Source organism: Vollenhovia emeryi, unplaced genomic scaffold (genome assembly GCF_000949405.1).
Source record: "Vollenhovia emeryi isolate VEMERY1.0 unplaced genomic scaffold, V.emery_V1.0 DF939243.1, whole genome shotgun sequence".
Classification (NCBI taxonomy): domain Eukaryota; kingdom Metazoa; phylum Arthropoda; class Insecta; order Hymenoptera; family Formicidae; genus Vollenhovia; species Vollenhovia emeryi.
The window spans coordinates 13,766-38,369 of NW_011967123.1; the positions used below are offsets into that span (position 1 = coordinate 13,766).

Genomic DNA, 24,604 nt, shown 5'->3' on the forward strand with positions numbered 1-24,604 from the left:
GTAATCCGAAGACCCGGGTTCAAAACCAAACAAAAACGTTGTTGGTTTTTCGTTCGATCGCCACATAGCGAAGTGGATATAGACAGAGGTGTTATAAGAGGTTTGGGCACGTTCCTTCAAAAACGCCTTGATAACCCTAAGGGGAATCAATAAAATGTACTAGTACTACACTGAAAAAATTTTCTGGTTGAATATGGACGAATCAGATAATTCCTTTAGGATTTACCAGAATTCTTTTAGGATTTACCAGAATTTCTGTAGGATTACAGGAATTCTGGTAAATCCTAAAGGAATTCTGGTAAATCCTAAAGGAATTCTGGTAAATCCTAAAGGAATTCTGGTAAATCCTAAAGGAATTATCTGATTCGTTCATATTCAACCAGAAATTTTTTTCAGTGTAGTACAGAGCTTATAAGAGCTTATAAGCTTATAAGAGTAGGCGTAAGAAATAAAAATAATTCATTTCGCTTACGCCATGATCCAGCTGCATTAAACCGGAAGTAGCTCTCTTAAGCGTCGTCTACAATAACCGGCGTAAGCGTGGAGTAAGAAGAGAGTTACTTCCGGTTTAATTCACCTGAATCGTGGCGTAAGCGAAATGAATTATTTTTATTTCTTACGCCTACTCTTACTCTTACGCCTTTTCACGCATGCCTACAACACCTACTTCACCGTATTGTAGATTGATTCGGCGTAAACAGCTTACGCCAAAAACGTTACTCCTATCTCTTACTTCTTACTCCACGCTTACGCCGGTTATTGTAGACGACGCTTAACATAGCTGTAAACCTACAGTATAAAATCTAAGATAGAAAAAACAGTATAGACACGAAACAAACGTTTAGAAGAAATAGATATGGTCCATTTTTTTACTTGAAATTTGATATTTTTATTTAAATAGAATAAATATTTACTTTAGTAAAAAACAATAATTTTAAATAAATCTATTTGTTCAGTTAAAAAAATTTTTTGTCAGTGTAAATAGAGTCTTCGCGCCTAATTAATTAACGTTTTAGAGAAATAATCGTAGAGAACCGAGGGAAATTATTTAAAAAAATCAACGAAACCCCGTGTGTCATTTTCTCGTTGTTTCGAGAAACCGAAAATAATTTTCTCATTCGCTTTAATCGCGCGGCGAAAAATCAAACGACGCGGCGTCCGCATACGGGCATTGGGTGCGCGATATACCGACGTGCACACGATTAGCTCGACGCGATTAGATCGACTTTACAGACGCTCTCGCCTCGGTGGCCTTTTGCCGTCCCGTTTTTCCGCTCGTGTGCCACGTCGTTTGCCACCCCGTCGTTTACGGAAGCACACGGACGTCGAAAGTCACGCCTCGCAACATGGCGCGGTGAAAAGGCTGAGGAAACATCGCCGTTACGGTTCAACAGCGCGACGCGAAGGCGCGCAAGAACATGCACTCGCGCGCGTTTCCCAGGAAGGACGGAGAAAAGTCAACCTGCAAGTTCGACTTCACCATTAATGGACCTGTTAACCCTGAAAAATATAGATTGGCTCACGACCAACTTCCCCGCGTATTTATACTTTGCGAATCATTTTCCTCTGGAAAAAAGAAACAATGTTACTTCCTCGGTTATTTCTAAACGGCGATTTCGATAGGCGTGAATAATGTCATTCGTTATAATCGGCATCTGCAATTTTCCGCGAGATAAATTGTGAAATATTAATTTTAAATTATTTTCACAAGCTTCGCAAGGTATCAATCGTATATTTGTTGTATTAATTTCAACAAATCTCCCTCATAATGTGGCTTACAATCCACATATTTTAATATAAACATATTTGTTATTGTAACAACCAACGCGTACCCTTTCAAATGGGATATAAATGAAAAAATATTAATTATACAGCATCTCTCTCTCTCTCTCTCTCTCTCTCTCTCTCTCATGTTAAGCATATATTTTCCATTATAATTTGAATGTGACCAGTGCCGCGTGAACGGGACTATTTATTTTAAAATTAATACATTTATTATATACGCAAGGTTCGACATGCACAACGAATATTAGTCAAAGTCGATATAGAAGTCTGTAATTTGCTTTTCGCCGAAACGTGACGCCGCTAAAATTTGATACCTTTTTGCCGGCTCGTCCCCTTAAACGCGGAAGGCCAAATGAATATTCGGACGAACATCAAAGGCGAAACGCTCTCCTTCTGCACGCCCACGTGGATATGCATGCGCGTATACACGCTGTCTTACGGGCACAAAGGCGAGAGACTTTTCCAAGAGGCGACCTACCATCCGACCGCGAATGTGCATCTCAACCAGAGTATTGTGTTCCGCTGTCATAAGCAAAGTAACTGGCGTACGTTCCTCACGCGTTCGCGAGAAAACCGAGAGACCGGAGCCGCGGAGGGACGAGAGAAAGAAATCTCCACTTTTGTAATTCTCCGCCCGTTATGACTGCGGTCGCGGTATTTTCTGAGATTGTCGTACCTGACGATTCGCCGTTCCAGCTGCGCTACGATGCGAGTGTAAAGGAGAGCCGATTATTTTCATGTGACAACTGAAGGGCGCGACAAAATACGCAACGCGGGCCCCTCGAGGTTGTTATTCTTGAATTTTCTTTTCCTATTCTTGAATTTTTCCCTTTTTTAAATTAATTTTCGAACAAGCGAGTTACATCGCTCGCCTATTCCGTCTGCCGCGTCGTCGGTAAATTCGATTGAACGGACAATATTCCATTATTTACTTTTTTTATTCTGTTATCTCAAATGTCTTAAGGTTCTTGCGACCCGCCGAGGATCTCGATCTTCGACGTGCGGGTTCTTTGTGTCGTACGCCGAAGATGATCTAAGCGCGTTCATCCGCGAAACGCGTCTCCCCCCTTTCTCTCGTTGCCCTTCTTCTTCCCCCCTGTCGGCGCTATCGCGGGAGCCGTGACCGAGTTTCTTCGCCGTGCGAAGTTCTCTTCTTACCGCGACCCGATAAGCGCGACTTGTGCGATGCCCAGGAGTAACAAACGACGCGACCTTGCCCTTTTGTTCGGCGGCACCAGGGTTCATTGGCGCCGCCGATAGCGCTTTTAATGGGGGAGCGCGCGAGGTGAACTTTAATTCATCTTTCCCCGGTCGTCTGACGATATGCCGCTCGTACTGCTGCGATCTTATCGTAACGAGTCGCCACGTTGCTATTTCCTGCACTCTGCTAGAAAGCTCGCTGCAAGTTGATAATCGAAATATTTCACTTTCGGTATTCTCAGTTTGTGCTATTTCGTTTTCTCTGTGTACAGTACCTTCCATAAGTTTGGAAACACTTAGTAAAAGTGTGTAATATGAAAGAAATACATAATAAAATCGATGTATTTTGCTCTGCGTTTATTTAACTGAGGAGAACTAAAACGAAGATACACACGTACGTATCGACAAGCTTTTAATAAAGATTTAAATTAAATTTTGGATTCCTCCAGAGCAACCACCTTTTGCTTTAATGGCTGCCTCGCGTACTCGCGACTATGCGATGGATTAACTTTTTGCAGAGATCCAGTCGGGATACGTTTCCATTCTTGCCGGAGAATCTCCCGGAGATGCACTCCACCGTAATTCGCTCTTTGCGAACAAGTTCGTCGGTGCAGCCAAATAATCATCCGATATATTTTCAGCATGTACAAACATTGCAAAGTCCTAAATGGAAATATATATCGTTATTTAAACGACGTGTGATATACGTGTACCAAACCTGTGCACAGATCGCTGCTGTGCCACTGCTTATCTGTAAAATATAGGGTGTTTCCAAACTTATGGAGGGTACTGTGTATTCGTAATGAAATAAGATGACGGAGGGGATTACGAAAAGATTGAGTATGTGAGAGAAATATCCGGGAGCCACGTCAGGGAGACACACGGACGACGCGTTAAGGCCAACGGGCAGAATAAAGGGGGCTGGTAGGGGGAGTGACCGAAAATATCTCTTTGTTCGAGACATTCCTCGATATATTTTATCCGCCTTAAACGGCGGCGTAAGCGAGCAGTGACGTGGTGCGCGGTGCAACCGGTTCTCCAAAGCAAAGGGGATCCGCGAACAATGCGGGAGAAATCTCGCGTGCTCGATGACCAAACACGGCCTAAGTCTAACGGGCACCCTCCGCGGACTGCTTGCGTGTCTCCCCTCGTGGACGACGCACGTGCGTGTTCGCGCGTTTACAGGCCGCTCTATATGGCCTCGGCGAAACATGGCGAGGAGCGCGTGATACGTCATAAAGGAGGTAGTTGGAGCGGTACACTTCAGTTTGAAGAGGTACACGGGGAAATTAGGGTGGAGCAATAGAAAGCACACTTGATCCAGTATTCCACTGAATTCTTAAACATTTCACTGTTGCAGACATAATCGGCAATTTGATTAGAGAAATAGTTGTGGAAATAGTCATAAAATTTAAGACTTTTGAAAATTACACTTATTTTTACATCGTTATCATTTATCGAAAAGCTTGTAATCGAGCTAATATTTTTAAGAAATAGTTCTGTCTTTTACTAAATATATTTACATAGTTGCACAAATCATTTCTTTTAGTTAAATATTCAATTAGATAAAAGGAATTTCTCGGCAGTATTTCGCGCATTATTTTCTTCATTTCATACATATGTATTCTGTATGATTTTTCTCGAGTCAAACGATTTGTTTCGGCGGATATTTTACTAAGTAGCTGACGTTGCCGTCTTCCGGTAATATTATCTCTGGCCCTTTTGATTATCATTGACTCGTTTGGTTGTTCCCGTAATCGTAACTCGATAATATAATACCAAGTACCGGGGGATTCAGAAACAAGAAGCTGCGATAAGCGAAGAACACTCTCGCGAAACGTTAGTAAATGAAATATTTGTACAACAAACGTTTCCTTCACGAGGCGTCGAACGGAACAATGACAACTATAATCTTTTTTACCAATAATATTAAAGAAAAAACGTAAAATTGATTCAATAACGCTTATTTATGGCTTTGACTTAAATTAGTTTAACTTCAATTTTCATTTTTTTGGTATCTTGTGTTATTAATATTTGTGTTATTAATACTTTTGCCCAACTCTTTAGTGTTCAATTTTAATGAAAATCTATATACATTTAAAACGATTTGTCGTAAAATATTTTGATAGATAAATTTACGTTCTGTAGATATTTTACATCTGAAAAATTGGCATTAAAACGTGTCGTTTCTGTCAGGCTGTAAATTTTCAATATCATGAATATTGTAAGAGGAACTTTTACGAGACAATTTCACAGCTCATACTTTCTTGGTCCATTTTTTTTATTGTCAGGCTATAAATATTATTTTTTATACGTATAGATATACATATGCGCTTTGAGAGACAGATAGAATTGAAACGTCTGAAAGCCGGCAGATTGAATGGGAAAGGAGGATCGAACATCAATCGTCCTAATGACATCCCGCGATTTCAAAGGCCCTTTTGTTGAGAACATCGTAGAACATCGCATTTATCGCTGGTACTTGAAAGGTTTTAAGGATGCGCGAAGACGAGCGAAATTGTCGCTGTCACTCGTATCCGGCAATTTTTCGCGTATCGCATCGTTTCGCTGCTCTATAAAATCTATGTGATATTTCGATAAAAAGTAAAATAAAAGTATTCTGCGAGAAAGTGTGGCTTCCTTCGCTTCCATTGTCATTTGCAGTTGGATCCGAAGGAGGATCTACACGGTGTTGTTCGTTATCATTGGAGAATCATTAGAAATTAGCAAAGTAAATTGTTTCGCATTTCTTTTGGTTGCCCGTTTTATCCAGCCTTCTTTCGAACGTTCGCCAAGAACGGCGTTTTCTCTTACCTTCCTTTCCTTCTGTTTCTTTCCGCCAAATGTCGGAGCAGCGCGCGAACGCGAGCTATTTTTTATTTCCTGGCACGAATCGGAATTCGTTCCCGTGGCGGGCGACGACGGCGGTCGGGAACAAGACGCTTCCTCTGTCTGGAGCGATACTCGAGGAACCCCTAAAGATAGCGGCACCTCGCCACGTGTCGACTAACAGACTTCCGACCGTTTCGTCATCTCAACGGACGCTTTCCGCGAAGTTTGCGGCGACCCCAGTACGCCGGCAATCCGCGAAATTACGCCCACCCTACTCCTTTTCGCACTTCTGCCGGGAGAAGTACTCATTAAATTAGGAAAATGAGATTGGGGAGATTAGCGATTCGTGAAAATCCAAGAGAACCGGACTTTCTATGAAATAAAAACGAACTACGAAGGTATAGAAATATACAGTTAAATGCGTAAAATTCTCAAGACGCCTTCCACAGTAGACTGCTCGAAAATAAGTATTTAAAAACATAAATGTGAAAATTACTTAAGTGTAAGTGGATAATCGATTATTACTCTTAAGATTATTTGTACGGATAATTGCAAATTGTTCAGCAATTATTTCGAATTATCCGGAAGTTGTTCTCCCCCCTCTCTTCTTCTTCGTCTGTAATTTAATAGTTCATTTCTTTATGAGCGTAATTAGAACGCATGATTGCCCTAAAATTGCTTTTACAATTATTTCCGCGTTATTCATAATCCATTTATTGGATTACGTAAATATATGTACGCTAAATTTGTAATTTAATTTTACAGTGGGAAAAAGTTTCTTCAACCAAATTCGCCGACGGTTATTTTGATGTATTATTATTTGACACTAGGCAAGATGGCGGTATAACATAATTTAATAGTCATTAATAGACATTTAGGTTGGTCCTAATTAATTTCTCCGTCCAACCATGTAAATATCTACGCTCCCGTACAAATTTGCGCACACAGCGTTTAGCCAGTCCGTTCATATACAATATTCCATTTACGTTTTACGTAACATGATATATGTATACTTCGTAAACCCTGTATAGCCTTTCCCGATCTCGCGGCCTGTAATTTAGCGTTTACGGTCGTCTACGTAACGACCTAAAAAGAATATTTAACGCGGAATAACTGACCGTGACACGGCCTGCGAATGAATGTTTATGTCTTGTGAATTTCCATGAATTTATGATCTTTCACCTCTCTCTCTTGGCCTTCGCGTGCATTGTATTCTGAAAACTATTCGCAATTTTCGCATTATTCCATCTATAAGGCTTAGTCGACGAAGTCATGCTTCAGTAACGTTAAGGCCAAAAGGCCAGCATCCATCAAAATTCTTCATTCGCGAAGAAATCAGTTTACGATGTTAATAAATGTGTCGGATTAATTAATTACGTCTAATAATTGACGTTCTTTTAATCCTTCAATCGATAGAGCGACATTGTTGTGTTCGGGCGAAATGAAAGTTTCGTGTTTATTATTCTATCAGTCGACTCTTTGTCAATATGTGTCTATTACAGAGAGAGAGTGATAAAATAAAATTGGCGCACAGGTGACAGGTTAATAAAACAGAACTGGTTTTATGAAAACGATTCGAAAAATATTTTCCTTTCCGCAGTTTCGAGCGTATTGAATGTTTTTCCAGTTCCAGCTGGTTGCCGCAATTTTTATCCCGATACGATATACGCGGATAAATCGATACGGCTAAGTGCAAATAAGCACTTTGTATTTGCACGCACATCCGTGATACGCGAACATACATCGGGGCGTTACGTAGCGCACGTTTTTATCCTCGTTACGGTAACGATCTCGTGTCGCAAAATAATTTCCACTGCGATCCACTCGCGTTTTCGCGCTCGTTAGCAGCATGTAAAGGGAGAAGGAAGGATTATGCCGCGATTTCTATCAACATGAGACTCGATAAACCGTCGACGTGCCCAGTCGACGAATCAATCGCTGGGAGAAAGAGAGAATTATCATTCCGTAATAATCGGCGCCGCATGCGCGATCTGATAATGCACACTTGCTGAACTATTTCTCATTAGGTCGGTCGGCAGGTAATCACGGTAATGTGCATAAATTAACAGCCTGCCGCACGAGAGCGTAGAGTGGTTGTAAATTTGCGAACACGTCCTACGTAGGGTTAAATTCACTTCTCAATGCGGAGTATAGTAGATTTCGTTTCACCGGCTCTGAATTGCGAGTTAATCAACAACATTTCGTTGATCTCTCAATAGGAAGAATAGCGTCTCGCTGTTTGATAATGTGTAAATTTCACGCATAAAAGTTTCGCAAGATCGTTTAAGAAACCTGAAAGGATATGTTTTCATATACATCTAATTTTAACTCTGCCATGTATCAACGCTAATTCGGTATATGTATTTAATATTGCCGTATTAATTCTTTCCTTTCTCTGTTGCAGCAAAATTATCTCATGAGATTCGGTTACTTACCTCAGACCGACTTCGAGACAGGAAATCTGAGGACGGAGGATCAGCTCAGGGATGCTATAAAAAATCTGCAGGTAAGCAAAATTATGATATAAAGAGAGACGGGATTTTATCGCGCGGGAAGAAACAAATGAGGGACCGTGTAATTTAATATTACCAATTTTATTATTAAAATATCATTCTTTCGCGTTACGCGCGGAATTTTCCACGCAATTTGAATGTATAATCATAGAACTGTAATTGAAGCATTCCGTTTATTCCTGCGTGTTTTTAAATGAAATTTAATCGCACGCCAACCTTTTGCTACTTAGTCTAGATTAATTACTATTCTCGTTACGTAATGTAGCGTATTTTGAAGTAACGCGAGAATTAGCCGAAAGGGCTTTATTGCGAGGCCACCAGACTGAAGATTTCTGTTCCTTGAGAATATTCATCTCGGAAGCGCCGATTCTCCGGAAGCTGTCGCGAATCGATGGGAGTCCCGTCGAAAGAAATAGGAAAATGGGGCAAATGTCCCGAGGGATTTTGTCGAATGCCGCCATATATCCTTCTTATTCCCGATTCTCATGTAAATCTTCATTGAGCGAGCGCGCCGAGCGAAATTCTTACTATATTTCCCTCGCAAATGTCTGCATTCCTCCTAACCATTGTCTGAGAGCAGCGGATTGCTGATCGAAGGGATCAAACTCAAACGCGAAATGAAACGCATCGGAATGCCTCGGACATTCTAATCTCAGGTCTAAAGCCTCGGTTCGGGTTCCATTCGTAGACTACGTCTCTCGATGGTTTTATCGATAATCGCGTTTGTCAGATTCCGGGCGCGTTTCTGGTTGAAATGCTCGAAAGCGTTTATCTCTGCTCAAAAAGATAAAAACAGATCTTCTCAGACTCAGAATCGCTAAAGGAAGCGATTATGCTTCCAGGAAAAGCCTACGCGAAAGGGAACTCTCGAGATGTCGATTAAAACAGTGAAATATAGATTTGTTGATTCTTACACTTTGACTTTTTATTAAAAAGTGTCATATTGAACAATTTTTTATATGTAGAGCACAAGTGAAGAGAATGAAAATACTAAATTCTTAATATAGATATTTTTGTACGTGTTATTTCGATTTATAATAATTTTATAGAAAACAGAGGGAGCTCTAATTACAAAAAAGAGTAGTTGAGATGTGTTTGCAAATAATTATATTAAAAATTCTGAGCATCTCTTGATTTTTTTCCATGTCGATTACAAATAATATGCAAAATGAACGAGGTTGTTCATGTTTCTTTCTGCACATTGTTGAAACAAAATTTTACTTTCGTGCAATTGCGCTAAATCCTAATAAATTGTGTATAATTTTCTAATTTTCAGAAATTCGGCGGTATTCCTGTGACGGGGGAGATCGACGAGGCGACGAAAAAGTTAATGAAGTCCAGGAGATGCGGATTACCGGATCAGCCCGACATCAGATTCGCCAAGACGAGGCATAAGCGTTTCACCATCCACGGACAACAATGGCCGTATCGAAATCTCACCTGGAGGTAAGTACACCTTATTAAAGTAATAGGGTAATCTTAATGGAATATAGAGTATTACTGCGAAATGTGACCAGATATTTGAATCAAGATAGATAACATTAAAAAAAACAGCATTATCGTTTTAAATGTATTAACAGCGAGCGATATATTTAAAAACGCGAATTTGATGCTTCTGTAAAGAACGTTGGGATAACATTCGAATAATATTGATAGTGCGAACTGCGAAATATGACCAGATATTTGAATCAGGATAGATAACATAAAAAAAACAGCATTATCTTTTTAAATGTGTTAACAGCTATTAGCGATATATTTAAAAACGCGGATTTGATGCTTCTGTAAAGAACGTTGGGATAATATTCGAATAATATTGACAATGCTGTCATAAATAGCCAATTTGCCTCGTGATATTAATTTAGAAACTTTGTATTATATCTGTAATATAAATTTGAGAGCTCTTGTCGCTTCTAACGACGTATAGATTTCTCGCTATTTAACGTGTAACTATAATTTTTACAATTGGCTTAGAAAATTTTTCAATGTCTCCATTGTATCGTTAGATTCGTCGTTTCAATTCTCGTTCGTGAGAGTCGGGAGCAAAGCTGCGCGGTTTACCTACCGGTTGAAGAATCGTTACTCAAGAATCCGTATAATTTCGTCGACGAGGACGCATTCGAGGGCGAGTTGCTAGTCACGCGTTGTCGACACGCGACGACACGTTTTTCGCGCTGGCGGCGAAAAATGGCGCGGACGGATTTATTCGCGGCGCGGCTCGAGGAACGATAATAATATCCTGCGCTTCTCAACGCGACGATAAGTCATCCGTGAGGTACCTGTTGGTCCGAGTCGCTCTAAACAGGATGTCTGGTCCCGTAATTGCGGGCTTCCTCGTGTCGGGACCTCGCCCCGCATTAACGCGCTAACCCGACTCGGAAATGCCATTGACATTGTTGGTATCCGGCCAACTGGCGAATCTTCTTATTGTTAGACCACCGCGCGAATAGACCGGCGAAATTGCTGCATAAGCATTTTCTTGAGAGGATTAGGAACGCTTTAGCGCGCCAAGACGGTGTTTACACACGCTCCTCTTGACACACGACACTCTCCGTTATTGGAACACGCCGCTAACTTTAATACTCGAGCCTTCGAAAACGTACACTAGGCATCATTGATGCCCTCCCGTATGACTGAGGCACGTATGGAACACACATACACTTTTCATGTATGCATATGCAAAATGTAAAAATGTGTTGATGTGTGCACAAATTCATATGGGAAGGCATCAGTGGTTCCTAGCGTGCACTAGGCATCACTGATGCCTTCGCTGAGAAAAATTTCCATCGGATAAACCAATTAAATAGCGTTTTCGGTGGTTAATTTGTCAGATTACGTTTAAATTATGGGTATATCCGATGAAATTCAGTTACCGATGAAATTTGATTGAAAAACCGATCATATTTTTCATTGGATATATCCACTTGTTATTATTAATTGGATTATCCGATTATATTTAATCGGACATTTTTCTCAGTGTTCCCATATGAATTTAGGCACAGGTACACAGTTGAAAAATTTGTATTAAATTTAATATACATATATCACATGTCCCAAACGGTCCACACAAATTTTTGTGTTAATTTAACATAATATGGATATGTTAAATAATCACACTAATGCTCTGTTAATATTTTAACACAAAACAAATGCAGATCTCAAAGTGATTGGAATTAAATTTTGTGTATTTAATTTGTGTAATTAACATATTTTTAACGACAAAATGAATTTGAAAAATGTAACTTTTACATTTTACAGATGTAATAAGTGAAATGACGGTTCGAAATGACTCTCACTTATGTTGTATGGAATTAAATCAACATTTTATTCTGTAAATTTTAACAGATAATTTTGTTACTAATAAAATAGAATATATCCAGTGAGAAATGATTCGTCGATCGACGTCGAAATGATGTCGAATCGACGTCAATTCGACGGTGTCGATGTCGATTCGACGTCGTTTCGACGTCGATCGACGAATCATTTCTCACTGGGTATGTATTGTGTCAGATGAAAAATAAGTACACATTGTGTTGTTTTAACATTTCTTTTTAGTTACTTTAATAATTTTACATTTGAGGTTAATTAACACAAGAGCAATATGTTAAATTAACACATGAATGTGTTAAACATTTAACACAAGAATTTTAACCGGCATTTTTTTTAACAAGGAAACAAATTTTCCAACAGCATAGGATACATATACATTTTCCATGTATGTGTTGATATGTGCACTTTATGTGGAAACGCATCAGTGGTTCCTAGTATACATATAATATATTTTTCATTTTCAACATATAACGCTTTCCTTGTTTAATTTTTTGAAATAAAATGTGGTTTCTCGTGGAGGTTTGTACAGTTTACGTGAAAAAGGCTTTCGGCGAATTAGTATCATTCATTTCAGTGACGTGATCGGAAAACGGATGTGCCAAAACACAATATACAATACTTTTATTTTCCTTTGATTTAGATAAAATTAGAATATTGAAAAGTTTAAAGAAGAAACTAAATGTATGCATACGTTCTGCTCATTTAACGATGACGTGCGTTCACGTGGTGATTTAGATTTATCAGTAAGTACGGTGTTAATTGATTATTTCTTTATTATGTGGTTAAAATTGTAGACTTCATTATTTTTCACGTTTACGAGTGCGTATTGAAAACGTTTATCGACGATGAAACAGATATCTCTGTTGACGAATCGTGCCGGTACCACAGAGAACTAACGGATTCGCGTTGATATGGAGAACAGCTGCAGTATCGGCTCCACTCCGGTATATCATGTGGCACCCTCTAGCAATAAACCGATAGACATGATTTTATTGATTTATAATTAAGCCGCGTTAATTAAACAAAGTATCGAATTATGAAATTATTTACATTTACATTGATTTGTTGAATTAATTTGTATTGTATATGAATATACTTATCGTGTCATTATTTTACTTTTATACATAAGCCTCTACAATACTACAGTTTTTCTACAGAATGTACCTAAATTGGGGAAAAAAGATTTTAATGACAAGTACTTTGTAACGTTTTAACGAAAGTTGTAATACGAAAATATCAAGGCTATAGTTTCCATATGTTCCATAATACAATAGTTTCCAAATGGGAAGAGTTTAAAGATCTTGAATAACGAGGCTAGAATTTCGCGCGCTCAGGGATGGCAAAGTGATTAGGAGCAAAGGTGCTGCCTTGAACCGCACATCTTTGACAATGAAGCTATTGTAAAAATTATGCAGGAATTTTATTAAAAAACTATTTCTCTTTGTGAAACGTAACGAATTATAAAAATTGTTTAAAATGTTTGTCTTTAATACTTTAAATCGACATTGATATGTGTCCAGCTGTCATTATCGTATTTATTTGATTAAGGTGGTAAGTCTTCGCAGTGAAATTTGCCACTTTGCCATCCCTGCGCGAGAAATTCTAGCCTCGTTATTCGAGATCTTTAAACTTTTCCCATTTGAAAACTATTATAGCCTCGACATTTTCACATTAAAATTTTTGTCTCACATTGTTACGAAGTACTTGCTATTAAAATATTTTTCGCCAGTTTAGGTACACCCTGTATATTAACATAAAAAGTGTAGAATCGTTTAGCTTGGTTAATACTGTTTTTCAGCAATAATAATCCTTTCAGTAATCCTTTAAAGGAATCAATATAAAAGATAAAATATAGAAAAGTTAAAATAACGTAGCGAAGATTTATTTTTATGATACAATTTCAACTTATATGCATTGCGCATAAATTGCTTTTACGCTAGGTCTGCTTACGTCAATATATCGTTACTTTTTTAATTGTATTTACGTATCAATTTGCAAGCTTGTGTGATTTCTAGTTTTCTGAATAGTCTAGGGCCGATATTTATAGTCGGATCTTATATTCAAGACCGTCTTGAATTTATCTAAAGATGCTGCACGGAACATTTCATTGGCTACCGAGTATCTAAAGGTGATCTTGAGACAGCCTTGAATATAAGATCTGACTATGAACACTGGCCTAATGTTCTGAAACGTTAAAATAGTGGCAGAAGAAAAACGCATTATCTGTATTAATTAACAGACAAAGTCCGTTGAAATCGAATCGAAAAACATTGCCAGACTTCTTTAAAATCCGTAGTCTGTTATCGCTGTTATCGCCAACTCAATTGTACATTGTTGAAAGCACGTTTGCGTCCCGTTGCGCTCTTCGCGACTATTGCTGGTTTTGCGCGATATTTAGCGCGGCCGCCAATATTCGCGCGTATGCTAATTACCGCAAATCCTACGGTGAGCTCGAAACGTTAATTAGCCACCTTAACGAACCGGGCCCTTCGACGGCAGGGACGGAAAGAACTTGCGCGTGAAAAGCATCCTCGTAATTTTCACTCTCACCGGAAAGCCCCACGGCGACCGAACCCGAATTAAAGTGCGTGCCGACATAGATTGGGCGGATTGAGCAATTAACTTCGTTATCCGGTTATCATGCTACGATTCCCTCGTGAATTCAATGAATCCTGGCGAAAAGGCCAGAGCCGGACAACCGGTCCTTTGTGTACGATTTCGAACGGGGCAAATTTGGCAGATTTTCGCGCGTCGAAAATGAGGGTTCGTTTGCCTTCCTAACTGGGCTCTATTTGTTCCTCTCGTTGCGCGTGGCGTCAAAGAAGGATGCGTGATTTTTATGGGGGGAAGAGCTCGCGACACTCTGTGTACATCGAAGGTGCGCAATTCTACATTAATAATTCGCATTTTTACTTCTTTTTGATAAACTGAAAGGAAATAGAGAAAAGGGGAGGAGTATCAGCGATACGCGTTTCTTCGTACGTAAATTTTAATTGGGGCGCTTAATCGTCCATTTCTTTGCGGTTCGCCTTGAAAATTCTATTCTCACGCACGACTCTCCTTTGTGGTAAGAATATATTACATCTACTTACATGCTGTTGCTTCTTAAGAATTATTTTTACGATTAGGCGAAATTACATTTCTCTTTCATTTGCGATTAAGTGCTGTGCGATTTTTAATACGGGCAAAAAATTGAAGTAGAAACGAGCGCCGCTTCTAATGGCTAGTGTGGGGGAAGAAATTAACGGCGACGGCACTTCCGCTAATTTTCCCCACGGTCTTCCGAGCGAGTAGCTCGTTGAAATTAACGACGTCTTTGGAGCTTCGAACGTGAATTTTATGAGCCTTCATCCCCATGAATTCCGTTTTTCCTTTCTAAATTGTATTTAAGTAAAGGACATCAGTGAAGTTAATTCAAAACAGATTTTCAACATTCATACGCGTATCACGAAATGCGAGGAAGATGAAAAAGCAACAATACGTTTTTCGCGAATATCTTTATTATATCACATTTGAAAAGCGATTGTTCATTTTTACAGATAAAATGGTTCATGAAATATTGAAATTCCAACAATATTATGGTATTTTAAAATTGGTAACTGTTAGCGACAAATATTTACGGACATTTATATGTATACCGGGCTTCCGCGACATCGATATCGCGCATGATACGGGAATACGGTGATATGAGAATTTGTATTTGGTTCACTGGACAGAATGGATACGTTATATGCAGTATTGGCTTAAGAACTGTCACTGTTTACGGAACAAAATGTTTCCACGGTTGACTACGTGATCCGCGGAAGGATAGTGGGATTCGTTGCCGTCTTACACGACGGTTGCAGTCAACTGGACTTCGAAGAGATAAAGAACGAATCCCCGATGCTGAAAGTCGGCGGTTGATCCGTGTTTGTCTTTGCGAGTATATCGGGGAAACGTGTCTTTCCATAAAAGCGGGCGGAGACGCATTTCCAACATGATATAAAAACTTTTGCTCATTCGCGCGGGAGCAAGAATCTCGAGTAAAGGAAGAAACGAGAACACCGTTGATTTTCTACCTTACAAAATGTATTCATGGTGCGAGCGATAAAAAATTATCTCTTTTTTTTTGGTCAGCTACATCACTGATGTATTTGTAGAGGGAAATTACATATCAATCGAAAGCTACCTCATTATTAAAGTAATTTGTTTTCTTTATTAGAAAATATGAAACTGCCTTTTTTGTTAAGTATACGGACAGCATATGTTTATCGTTGGAAAATAAAACGCGCTACTTTTTTTCAGAGCTACATAACAATATTTCGGGTGGTAATATACTTAAATCCGTTTTTCGCTCTTTTTTAAAAAGTGGGTTTGTTCAAACTTTTGCTCTTTATACAATGAGCACCGAAATAATTAGCGCGAGTCCATTACCGTTGCGGCGCCGTAAAAACACTCAAGAGCCATAAATAAACATTTTCCTAATGACGGCGATAAACGAGGCGCTCACGAATTATTCAGATAGAAATCGACAGATAATAGCAACGCGAGAAGTATCGACTTACATGGCGTCATACGTTTCCCAAGTGGCACGAAATTTAGCTCTTTCGCGAAAAGGTCAAAGATTGGCCTGTTATTTTCACTCCTTCTCTTTCTCTGTTTTTATTTGGCGCCCCATCTCTCGACTTAACTTCATTCGATATCGGATGCCAGGACTTCCAAGTTGAATGCATTAAAGAAGACTGCCCGATGACTGGGGAGTACGGGAAAAATTTCTCAGCCGGACGTCGCGCTACGAGCGAAATTAACCAAGTTAGCGGAAATCTTGGCTTTTCTCAGCGAGTTCTTTCGTCAAGTTTACGTTACATGCAATTTTGTGTAATGGAATATTCAACATCGCGGAAAACAAACGGATGTCTGTTGAAAAATTGTGAAACTTCCTTTTATCTCGCCAATTGCCACAATAAGAGATTTTAATTACATTAACTTTCTCTAGTTAATTTACGTACTACGGGTTTAAGTATTTCTATCTAATTTAATCATTGCGTTGAGATATTTTCTCCCATATTTTTACGGAGTCTATTAAAGTGTTCTGTGACAGAATCGCTATATTAAGTCGCTTCTTAACAAAAGCTCCGTATGATTCCGCGCTTTAGAAATATTACGCGCATTACGCTGAAATGGTAGCTCATTCTGCCTGCCGTAAGCGAAACATTTTCGCGCGTTTTACACGGATGTGGCGAAATTTGCCAGCCAGAAACTGGAGCACCGCCGCTTTATGGCGTTTCCCTCCGTGTGCTGGTGCCGGAAGAAAGAGAGTCGGGGGTGCAAATTGAATCGGAAATACATATACGAGGAAATTTTTGCGAGAGTGTTCTCGAAATTGAAGCCATCAATCAAAGCAACTGCAGTGGATATGAAAATACGACGTGTGATAAACACTTAAAGATACGCGAACTTTTGCAATTCGCGTGAGTTATGCGAATTGCAAAAGTCTCGATTAAAAATCGCAAAGGCTATTAGGGGCGCTACGATGAACGAAATCGATAAGGAACATCTTGTCGTTATTGGTAATTCGCGCACGGTTGATAGATGGCCGAATAATAGGCTCATTTGTAGGGAAACAATGTGTGTAGTGCAATTTTCTTTCCTACATGTTTTCTTTCTCATTTCTCTCACGGACCTCGCCCTCCGCGTCGCCATTCCGTTGGCAGTCGCCCAGCTAACGGCTATCCAATTTATTCGTATAAAAAGAGGGACATAATCGTTATACAAATCTTTATGTTAAACGTTCTTTTTTCTCGCCTTACAATAACAGCCGTACTCGCCACATTTTTCCCGTGTTGACATAAAACAATGCATTTATAAATTAAAAATTCGTATATTGCACAAAAACGCCGTTTTATTCATTAATTTTTCTTCGCAGTTCGCCAAGCTACAGGCTTACCTACTTTATTTTTAATTTAGATTAATTTAGATTAATTAATTTAGAAATTCTTTCCACTGACGGATTTAAAGATTATGAAACTTATTATTAATGGCAGAAAAAAGTTTTTTTTAATCAATTAAGAAATGCTAATCATCGGCACATCGTTAGGCTACGACGAAGCGTAATAATGTGCGAAGTTTTGTATACTTGCTTCAAACTCAGCTCTGACCGATAAGTGGCATTTCTTAATTGACTTACATTTTTATCGTTTCTACTTAATCGTTTACTTTAATGTGCTTAGCGTGTTTTAATATGTTAATATTTTTAAGTCAGTAATCCTTTTGATAATGTAATTCCGAGTTAAACGAAAACAATTACATAAAAGCCTCTAGAGAAAAGTTGTTTTTTTTCGGGCGTTTGTGGATTTTTCTCGAAAAAGATACATCTTTATTTTGCTACTGCAGCTTGACATTTATACGCGGAAAATGGCAGGCGTGTTCTTTCGAGGTCAGATGTCAACAGCTTTAAAGGGCAATTGGGCGATCCATATACTCACAAAGGGCGGCATTCTATACACATGGTTTCATCTGAAATTGATGAGTTCGGATCGACCGCACGTTCCCTCGAGAATATTTTTCTTGATATCCGATCCGGGAAAAACCTACACAATATTCGCGGTATTCGCGGATTATGCCCGCGCCATACTCGTGGTCCAGATTTCGCGAGTCCTGGATATATGAATATGATTCCATTCGCCCGCACGGAAAAATTTATACCCATTATTCGTGACGTTTGAATTATTTACAATGCGAAAATTTGGAAAGTATGCCGGGATAATAGGAGCTTTGTGAGTTATTCTAACGACTAGATTTTTGCGATTCACTTGAATTATTTCGACAACGATATTTTTTACGAAATATTTTCACGTCGGAAAATATTGATTTAAAGACTTTTTAATATTTAAAAGGACAAACTCAAAAAAGTTATTCAAAATTAGTGTTTTAAAGCGATATCTAAATGGGTAATCTAAAGTTTTTACATAAAATATTGGGAGAAAAATGTTTTTTCAATCGTCCAAAGTTATTTGATGGCAAGGAAACAAAATACGATATGAAAAATTTTTCAAATATTTAAAAGTATGTAATTTTGTTTTAAGAGAAAACGCAGCAGAATCAGTTTTACGAGGAACAGAATCAATTTTCTGTTTTTCTGACTTTATGAATTATACAGGACTTTTAGCAAAATTTTTTGAAGAAATGATTTATTAATTTTTACTTATTTATTTTTAATACCGTAGAGTTTATACATAAAAAAAATTATGGTAAAATTTAACTTCCAAGAATACTCTGACCTCTACTTTACCTCGAGGAAAGCAACTACACACTTTTGAAAATAAGATAGATACGTACGTAGTCCCCGAGAAATATAAGACAAGATAGATACGAGCGTTTCCAATTCACCTGTAAGAAAGAAAAATAATGTTTGTTCACAATAGGTGTGTCTTTTCTTTTTCTTGTGCTTCTTCGGTGTGTCCTGAATACGCGGATGGATACGCGAAAATTTTTTACTCCTCGTGCAGATTTTTCTCTCGTTCTATCATTTTTTTTATAGTCGTTTTAGATTCAGTTTTCATTGGCTTGTCCGTTACATAAAATTGAAAACTCACGAGATTAAAATTTGCTGAATGAAAATCTCTCTGTGTTAAAAATCTCGAAATGACTTGATTGACACTGGATCAAAATTGTCAGCCTTATGGTAAAATGATATAATATATATAGATGCGTTCTTCACGTTTTTCAGGGACTTTATGGCTCTCTATGTGAATAAAACATCAAACACGGAATGTTGATTTCGGCGGCGCGGCGCGTCTCAAACAATGGCTTGCTAAATCCCGCGATGAACGACCAGTTTCTGCTGTTCATAAAGCGTCGCTCTTCAACGCACGTCACCGTACAACGAAACTTCTCGACGTAACACGTGAATTTACGTTTCCGAGGATAAATGCAACTATGCGATTATATATTTTTTTGTAATGGAAATAAGAACAGTTTAATCCGTCCGAAACTGTTTTCGTATTTGTTGTAAAAAGCAGAGTGGTTAAAAGAAAGTTACAAATGCAAGAATTGATTGACAAATAGCACACTGAAAGTAAAAAGACAGCAAAATAAATGATAAAATAATCAAAATAATGTGAGGTGTATAAAGTATAATTTTTTAAGTAGCTGTTTAATCCGTTTGTTGGAATTCGATCTCTTGAAAAAGTCTCATCCTTAGTACACACATATGTATTTGTTATACATTTGTGGAGTAATTTTATAATTTAATTCTCCTGACAACGTATTTATAACAATTGGTATTTTGTAATTCTTATCGGTTTCACCCTATTCCAGATTTCCCTACTTAACTTAAACGTCAGCCTGCTTCGTCAGTTTCGAATCGAGTTTGTGAGCTAGACACAAAATAGGGACATGGGGGTGCTGGTTAAATGAAGGATGAGTATAGTTTAAGGAGTCCTGCCAGTGCACTGTTTTAAAGTCTCTCTCATTCTCGCGCGTATGTGTGAGCGAGAGCGTTTCTGGTGGAACTTGTGCCACGCGGTAATTAAAAACTCGCGGAAAATAAAGGTCAAGCCTCGAGTAAGTGCGCTAATTGACCCGACTTCGCGACGGACAATCCCGTTTTACTCACCGGGACACAAAGTTCTCGACTTTCGCCTGCTCGCCTCGGGATAAAAGTCTTGCGTTTCGGAGAGATACGGATTTAACCGCGAATATGCATTAAGCGAATTCGGGGTTTTAACTACCGAGAAGTTTACGAGTTACATTGTAAATTCGCAACCGCATATTAATGATGACTTACTTACAAAAGTAGAAGTTTTCTGCATATTAATGTGGCTGGTTACAGGTAATAATAATTTCTAGAAACAGGATACCATATATACGTTTTACAAACGTGATTTAATTTTTCAATAATTTCCTCTTTTCCCCGTTTTATGTACTTTAGAAATAACGGCGGGTCTGTAGAGGAGAAATTCGCAGGTGCCGTTTTATTTAGGAACTTGGAGATTCCAAGTCTCTACCTAGATAGGTGTGCCTAATTTATTTCCCACAATTTCACCGCGATGGCTGGATAATCATCATCGGCGGCCGGAAAATAGATTGTGGCGTGGTCGAAACGGCCGTAATCACAGTCGCGAGACCCAATAACTTGAATTCCAGCAATCGGAACCTCGACCACGTCGGTCGTCGGCTCTCGTTAATCTCTCGTTAATCTCGTTTGAAAACTTCGATTAATCTACTTTCCGACATAAATCGATCCAATAAATTTTCATGGAAAACACCGATGTTACCTTTCTATATACAATATATGTGCTCGTTGAAAGAGGAGAAAGAAAGAGATTCTCGACGAAGATTACAATATTGAACGCGCGGAGAGAGCAAAAACAACAGGGATGAAAAAGTTTTTTCGCGTGGTAATTTATTTCCGAAGAACTTTTACATTACAACGATAAATTTAAAAAATATATTTTTAACTTCTTTTTTCCTGTTTTCACTTAAGTTCCTTTTCGCATTAGAGATTGCGCGAAATAATTTCCGATCGGAAATGCCCGAAATGGGAGTTAAATGCGAAATGGGAATGGGATACTTCGTGGATTACAGTAAAAGTATATAGCGAGGCCAAGAGTCGATTTCCCGCGGACAATGGGGTCGTCGTCGGCGCTTCGGCGAGAAGTGAGAAATACATGAGGAGATGGCAGTCGTTACGTGCCTTGTTAAATTCGGTAGAAAACGAGTCGCGAGCACGAAATCGCTCCAAGTGGATCGGTTACTGCGTGTGGAAAATTGAAATAACAACGTTGACAATTTCTTTGCGATTCTGGTATTTCGATGACTGCGATATGGAGCGCCGTACCATCTTGCATAAAATTTTCATCCTACCTTTTACAATAACCTGTACTTATCTCGTTGTGTCAATATCGCAAAGCGTTACGCACAGATTGTAAATTTGAAAATGTAGGGACAACATTAAAAAGACGATCTAGATTTAAATTACTAAGAATCATGTAACTAAGGTTGGATTAGTATGAAAATTAATATGCATATTCACGTGAAGAATTTGATAGAAGGAATTTTGCTGCGCGTTCCAAGATAACGAGTTTCGTCGTGAGTTAATACCTTTTTAGCCTCCGTAAAGCTACAACATTAGAGGGATTTGTAAAATCCAAAAGAGGGATCATTGATCGCGAGACGCGAGCGAGGAAGGTCGAAAGTAAAAAGAAGACGGGAGATGAGCAATGTGCGCGTGAGCGCGATAAAAAGGAAACGAGAAAGTGGCAGCCATACTGATGAGAGACGAGCATATCGTCGCCCGGGGGGTGATGAACCCTTAAAAATCAGACAATTTCTGACGGCTCTGCACCATCGTGACTTGGGGATTGATAGATTTCAGGAGGAAATGAAAGAGCACACGATCCGTTTATAGATATAATAAACTATTACTCCCGGCTGTTGCCAATCGAGAAATGGCAGGGGGATAAAAAGACGGAGAGATAAAAATTTGAATTTTGCGAAAAATGTTTGAACGCGATAAAAAATATATTGCAAATAAACATGTCGCAATGCGTTAAACTATTGACTGAAGAAACAATATAAAAAGAAGTATAACAAAGTTTTTCAAGGGAAAAACTATTCAAGTTTACCATATATCCATAAAAAAAACTCCGTAGCGTACCATGACAGGGTCACAGTGAAAATACTGTGGTTATTGCGTGCACAATCGCTAACGTTACTTTATTTGATTTCAAAATCAGCGATTATACCAATACATTGCACAATAGTAGCGATATATTGCAGCTGGAAGGAAGCACTCTTGAATTGTTACTGGCAATATATATAGATATAATGTATATGATATATATATATATATCGTATCTCATTGTATTCTTCAACGTAAAAGAATGCCTCGAGAATCTTCAGAAACTCCTTCAGAAACTCTCGGCTCTCGCGTAATTCAACCACGTGGCAGGATAATTAGACCATTACGTAACCATTAACAGCCGTTAATGCGTTGCAGCGCGATGTGCCGGCTGCGAGAAGCAATGCGGGACCCGGGTAGGGTGAGGGGTCTGAAAAGGGACTCTCTTGGGAGAGGTAAAGGAGGTCTTCTGCGTCCTACGGGCCGGCCACAATAATCTCCATTGTTTCTGGCAATTAAGCCTCGCGTCGTCCTGTCGGAAAATCCTATTGCAAGAATTGGAGTCTCTCCCCCCTTCCCTCCCTCCTCTCTCTCTCTCTCATTTTCTCTCACTCGTTCTCTTTCGCGCGTGAATGGGTTACGTCTCTCGATCGCGCGCGACATATGATTGGCCGCCATTGTCCGCAGAGTCCACGGCAATCCCGGACAAAGGACTCGTCGTCGACGATCTGTCATAGTGCTCCATTGTCTTCCAGCTTGTTTGCGTTATCCGCGAGAGGCTGGTTTGCGTTGCGCAAACTTCGACCCTTGACACGAACCCTCTGTGCCTCTTTCTGTCCCTCCCTCCCTCTATCTATCTCTCTCTCTCTCTTTCTCTTTCTCACCGTCCGTCTCTTTTGCTGCATTTTGCTGCGTCCTGTTTCTCTCATCCGTCTCTCGCTCCAGGTATTTCGCTTGCATTGATCCTTTGCGCGAGTCCTCCGCATTTCACCGAATGACGACCAACAACGTCTCAATTAAGATAAGCTGGCTTAACGCGATTATTACAAATTCTCCAAAGGCTGAAACGAATTTGAAAGCACGAGTCGACTGTTAGATGATCAAGAAAACGGAGTGAATAAATTTCACTGTGGTGTGAGAGATGCGCAATTGTAAAATGCGTCTAGTTAAAAGTGCAAAATAAAAAATTTTATTAAGTTTAGATTTTTTAACTGTAAAATTTTGAAAATTGGAAAATTTCTATATTTAGAAGTTAGAAATTTTTGAAATTTACAGTTCTAATATTATAAAGATTTCAAAAGTAAAGTTGCAGAAATTTTAAACAATAGATCACTTTCCTAGTTTTCAATTCTTTTAATTTATAAATTTAAACAGTGTGACTTCTGGAATTAAAAGTTTGAAATTTGCAAAAGTTTAACAAGTTTCCTAGTTGATTTCAATTTAAGATTTTAAAGATTATCGTTTTAAATTCAAAATTTTTAAGACACCAATGAATGGCGTGTGCGTGTACGCACGCAAGTAAATTTTTTAATTATGGTTTTCACCGCAGTACATAGAAAAGTACTGTATGTAGCGCAGGAGAATAAATGGCGCGCGTGTATAATAGCGTTCACCTGTTGTGTCTAAAAAAAAAAAACAAAAGTGATTTCTCGCGATCCATATACATGTTACGTCGCTACTTTCATTAAAATGATGTCAAAGCTGAAGATCGCTGTCAGGCGAAAATGCGTGCACACGTCACCCTGCTCTCGCGGCAGCGAGATGACAGTAGGATGCAATAAATTTCCTTCTTCCTCTCCTTCCTCTTCCGTCGCTCTCTATATCCTCCGTCGTCGTGTACCGCGCTTAGTTGTTTAAGTTCGCTCCTCCGGTGGATGATTTATTAACTCTGCCACGTGACCCCGCGCAGGATGTCAGAAAGTGGAAACGTTCTTCCTGCGTGTCTCGTATCGTACCTTATCTACATGCGCTCCGCTTGTCGCGCCACACACTCGCGCATAATCGTCCTGCGCAGCCTGCGACGCAAGTTTCATCTTACAATCGTGTTCGCCACTTCGTTCGTCGCCACTTACGCCACTGGATCGTTCAGCAAACCGAATTAACCCCCCCCCCCCCCGTTCCCCATCGGTATTAATCTCTTTTTTCCCAATTTCGAAAACAAATCTCGTTGCTCGCATCAAGTTTGTCGATTTCAGTCAGGAGTTAATATCGAAATTCTTTCGGCGTAAACAAAATGGGGCATGCGTTGCGCGGGGAAAAAATTGGCTGGAAGTTTAAAGGCTGGTCTACAATACATGGAGTAAGCTGGAGTAAGCTGGAGTAAGGAGTAGGAGTAAGGAAATAA

At 39.2% G+C, this 24,604-nt stretch overlaps 1 protein-coding gene across 1 annotated transcript in view; it reads left to right on the forward strand.

Annotated features, from left to right (window-relative positions):
* Positions 1-8,204: 8,204 nt before the first annotated feature.
* The window catches only part of LOC105560045 (matrix metalloproteinase-14-like), a 134,236-nt gene continuing 117,836 nt past the window's right edge, over positions 8,205-24,604 (forward strand). The window contains exons 1-2 of the mRNA XM_012008790.1: positions 8,205-8,323; positions 9,607-9,776. Coding sequence (XP_011864180.1) covers positions 8,234-8,323; positions 9,607-9,776 — 260 coding nt within the window. The 5' untranslated portion in view covers positions 8,205-8,233. The remainder of the gene's footprint in view (positions 8,324-9,606; positions 9,777-24,604) is intronic.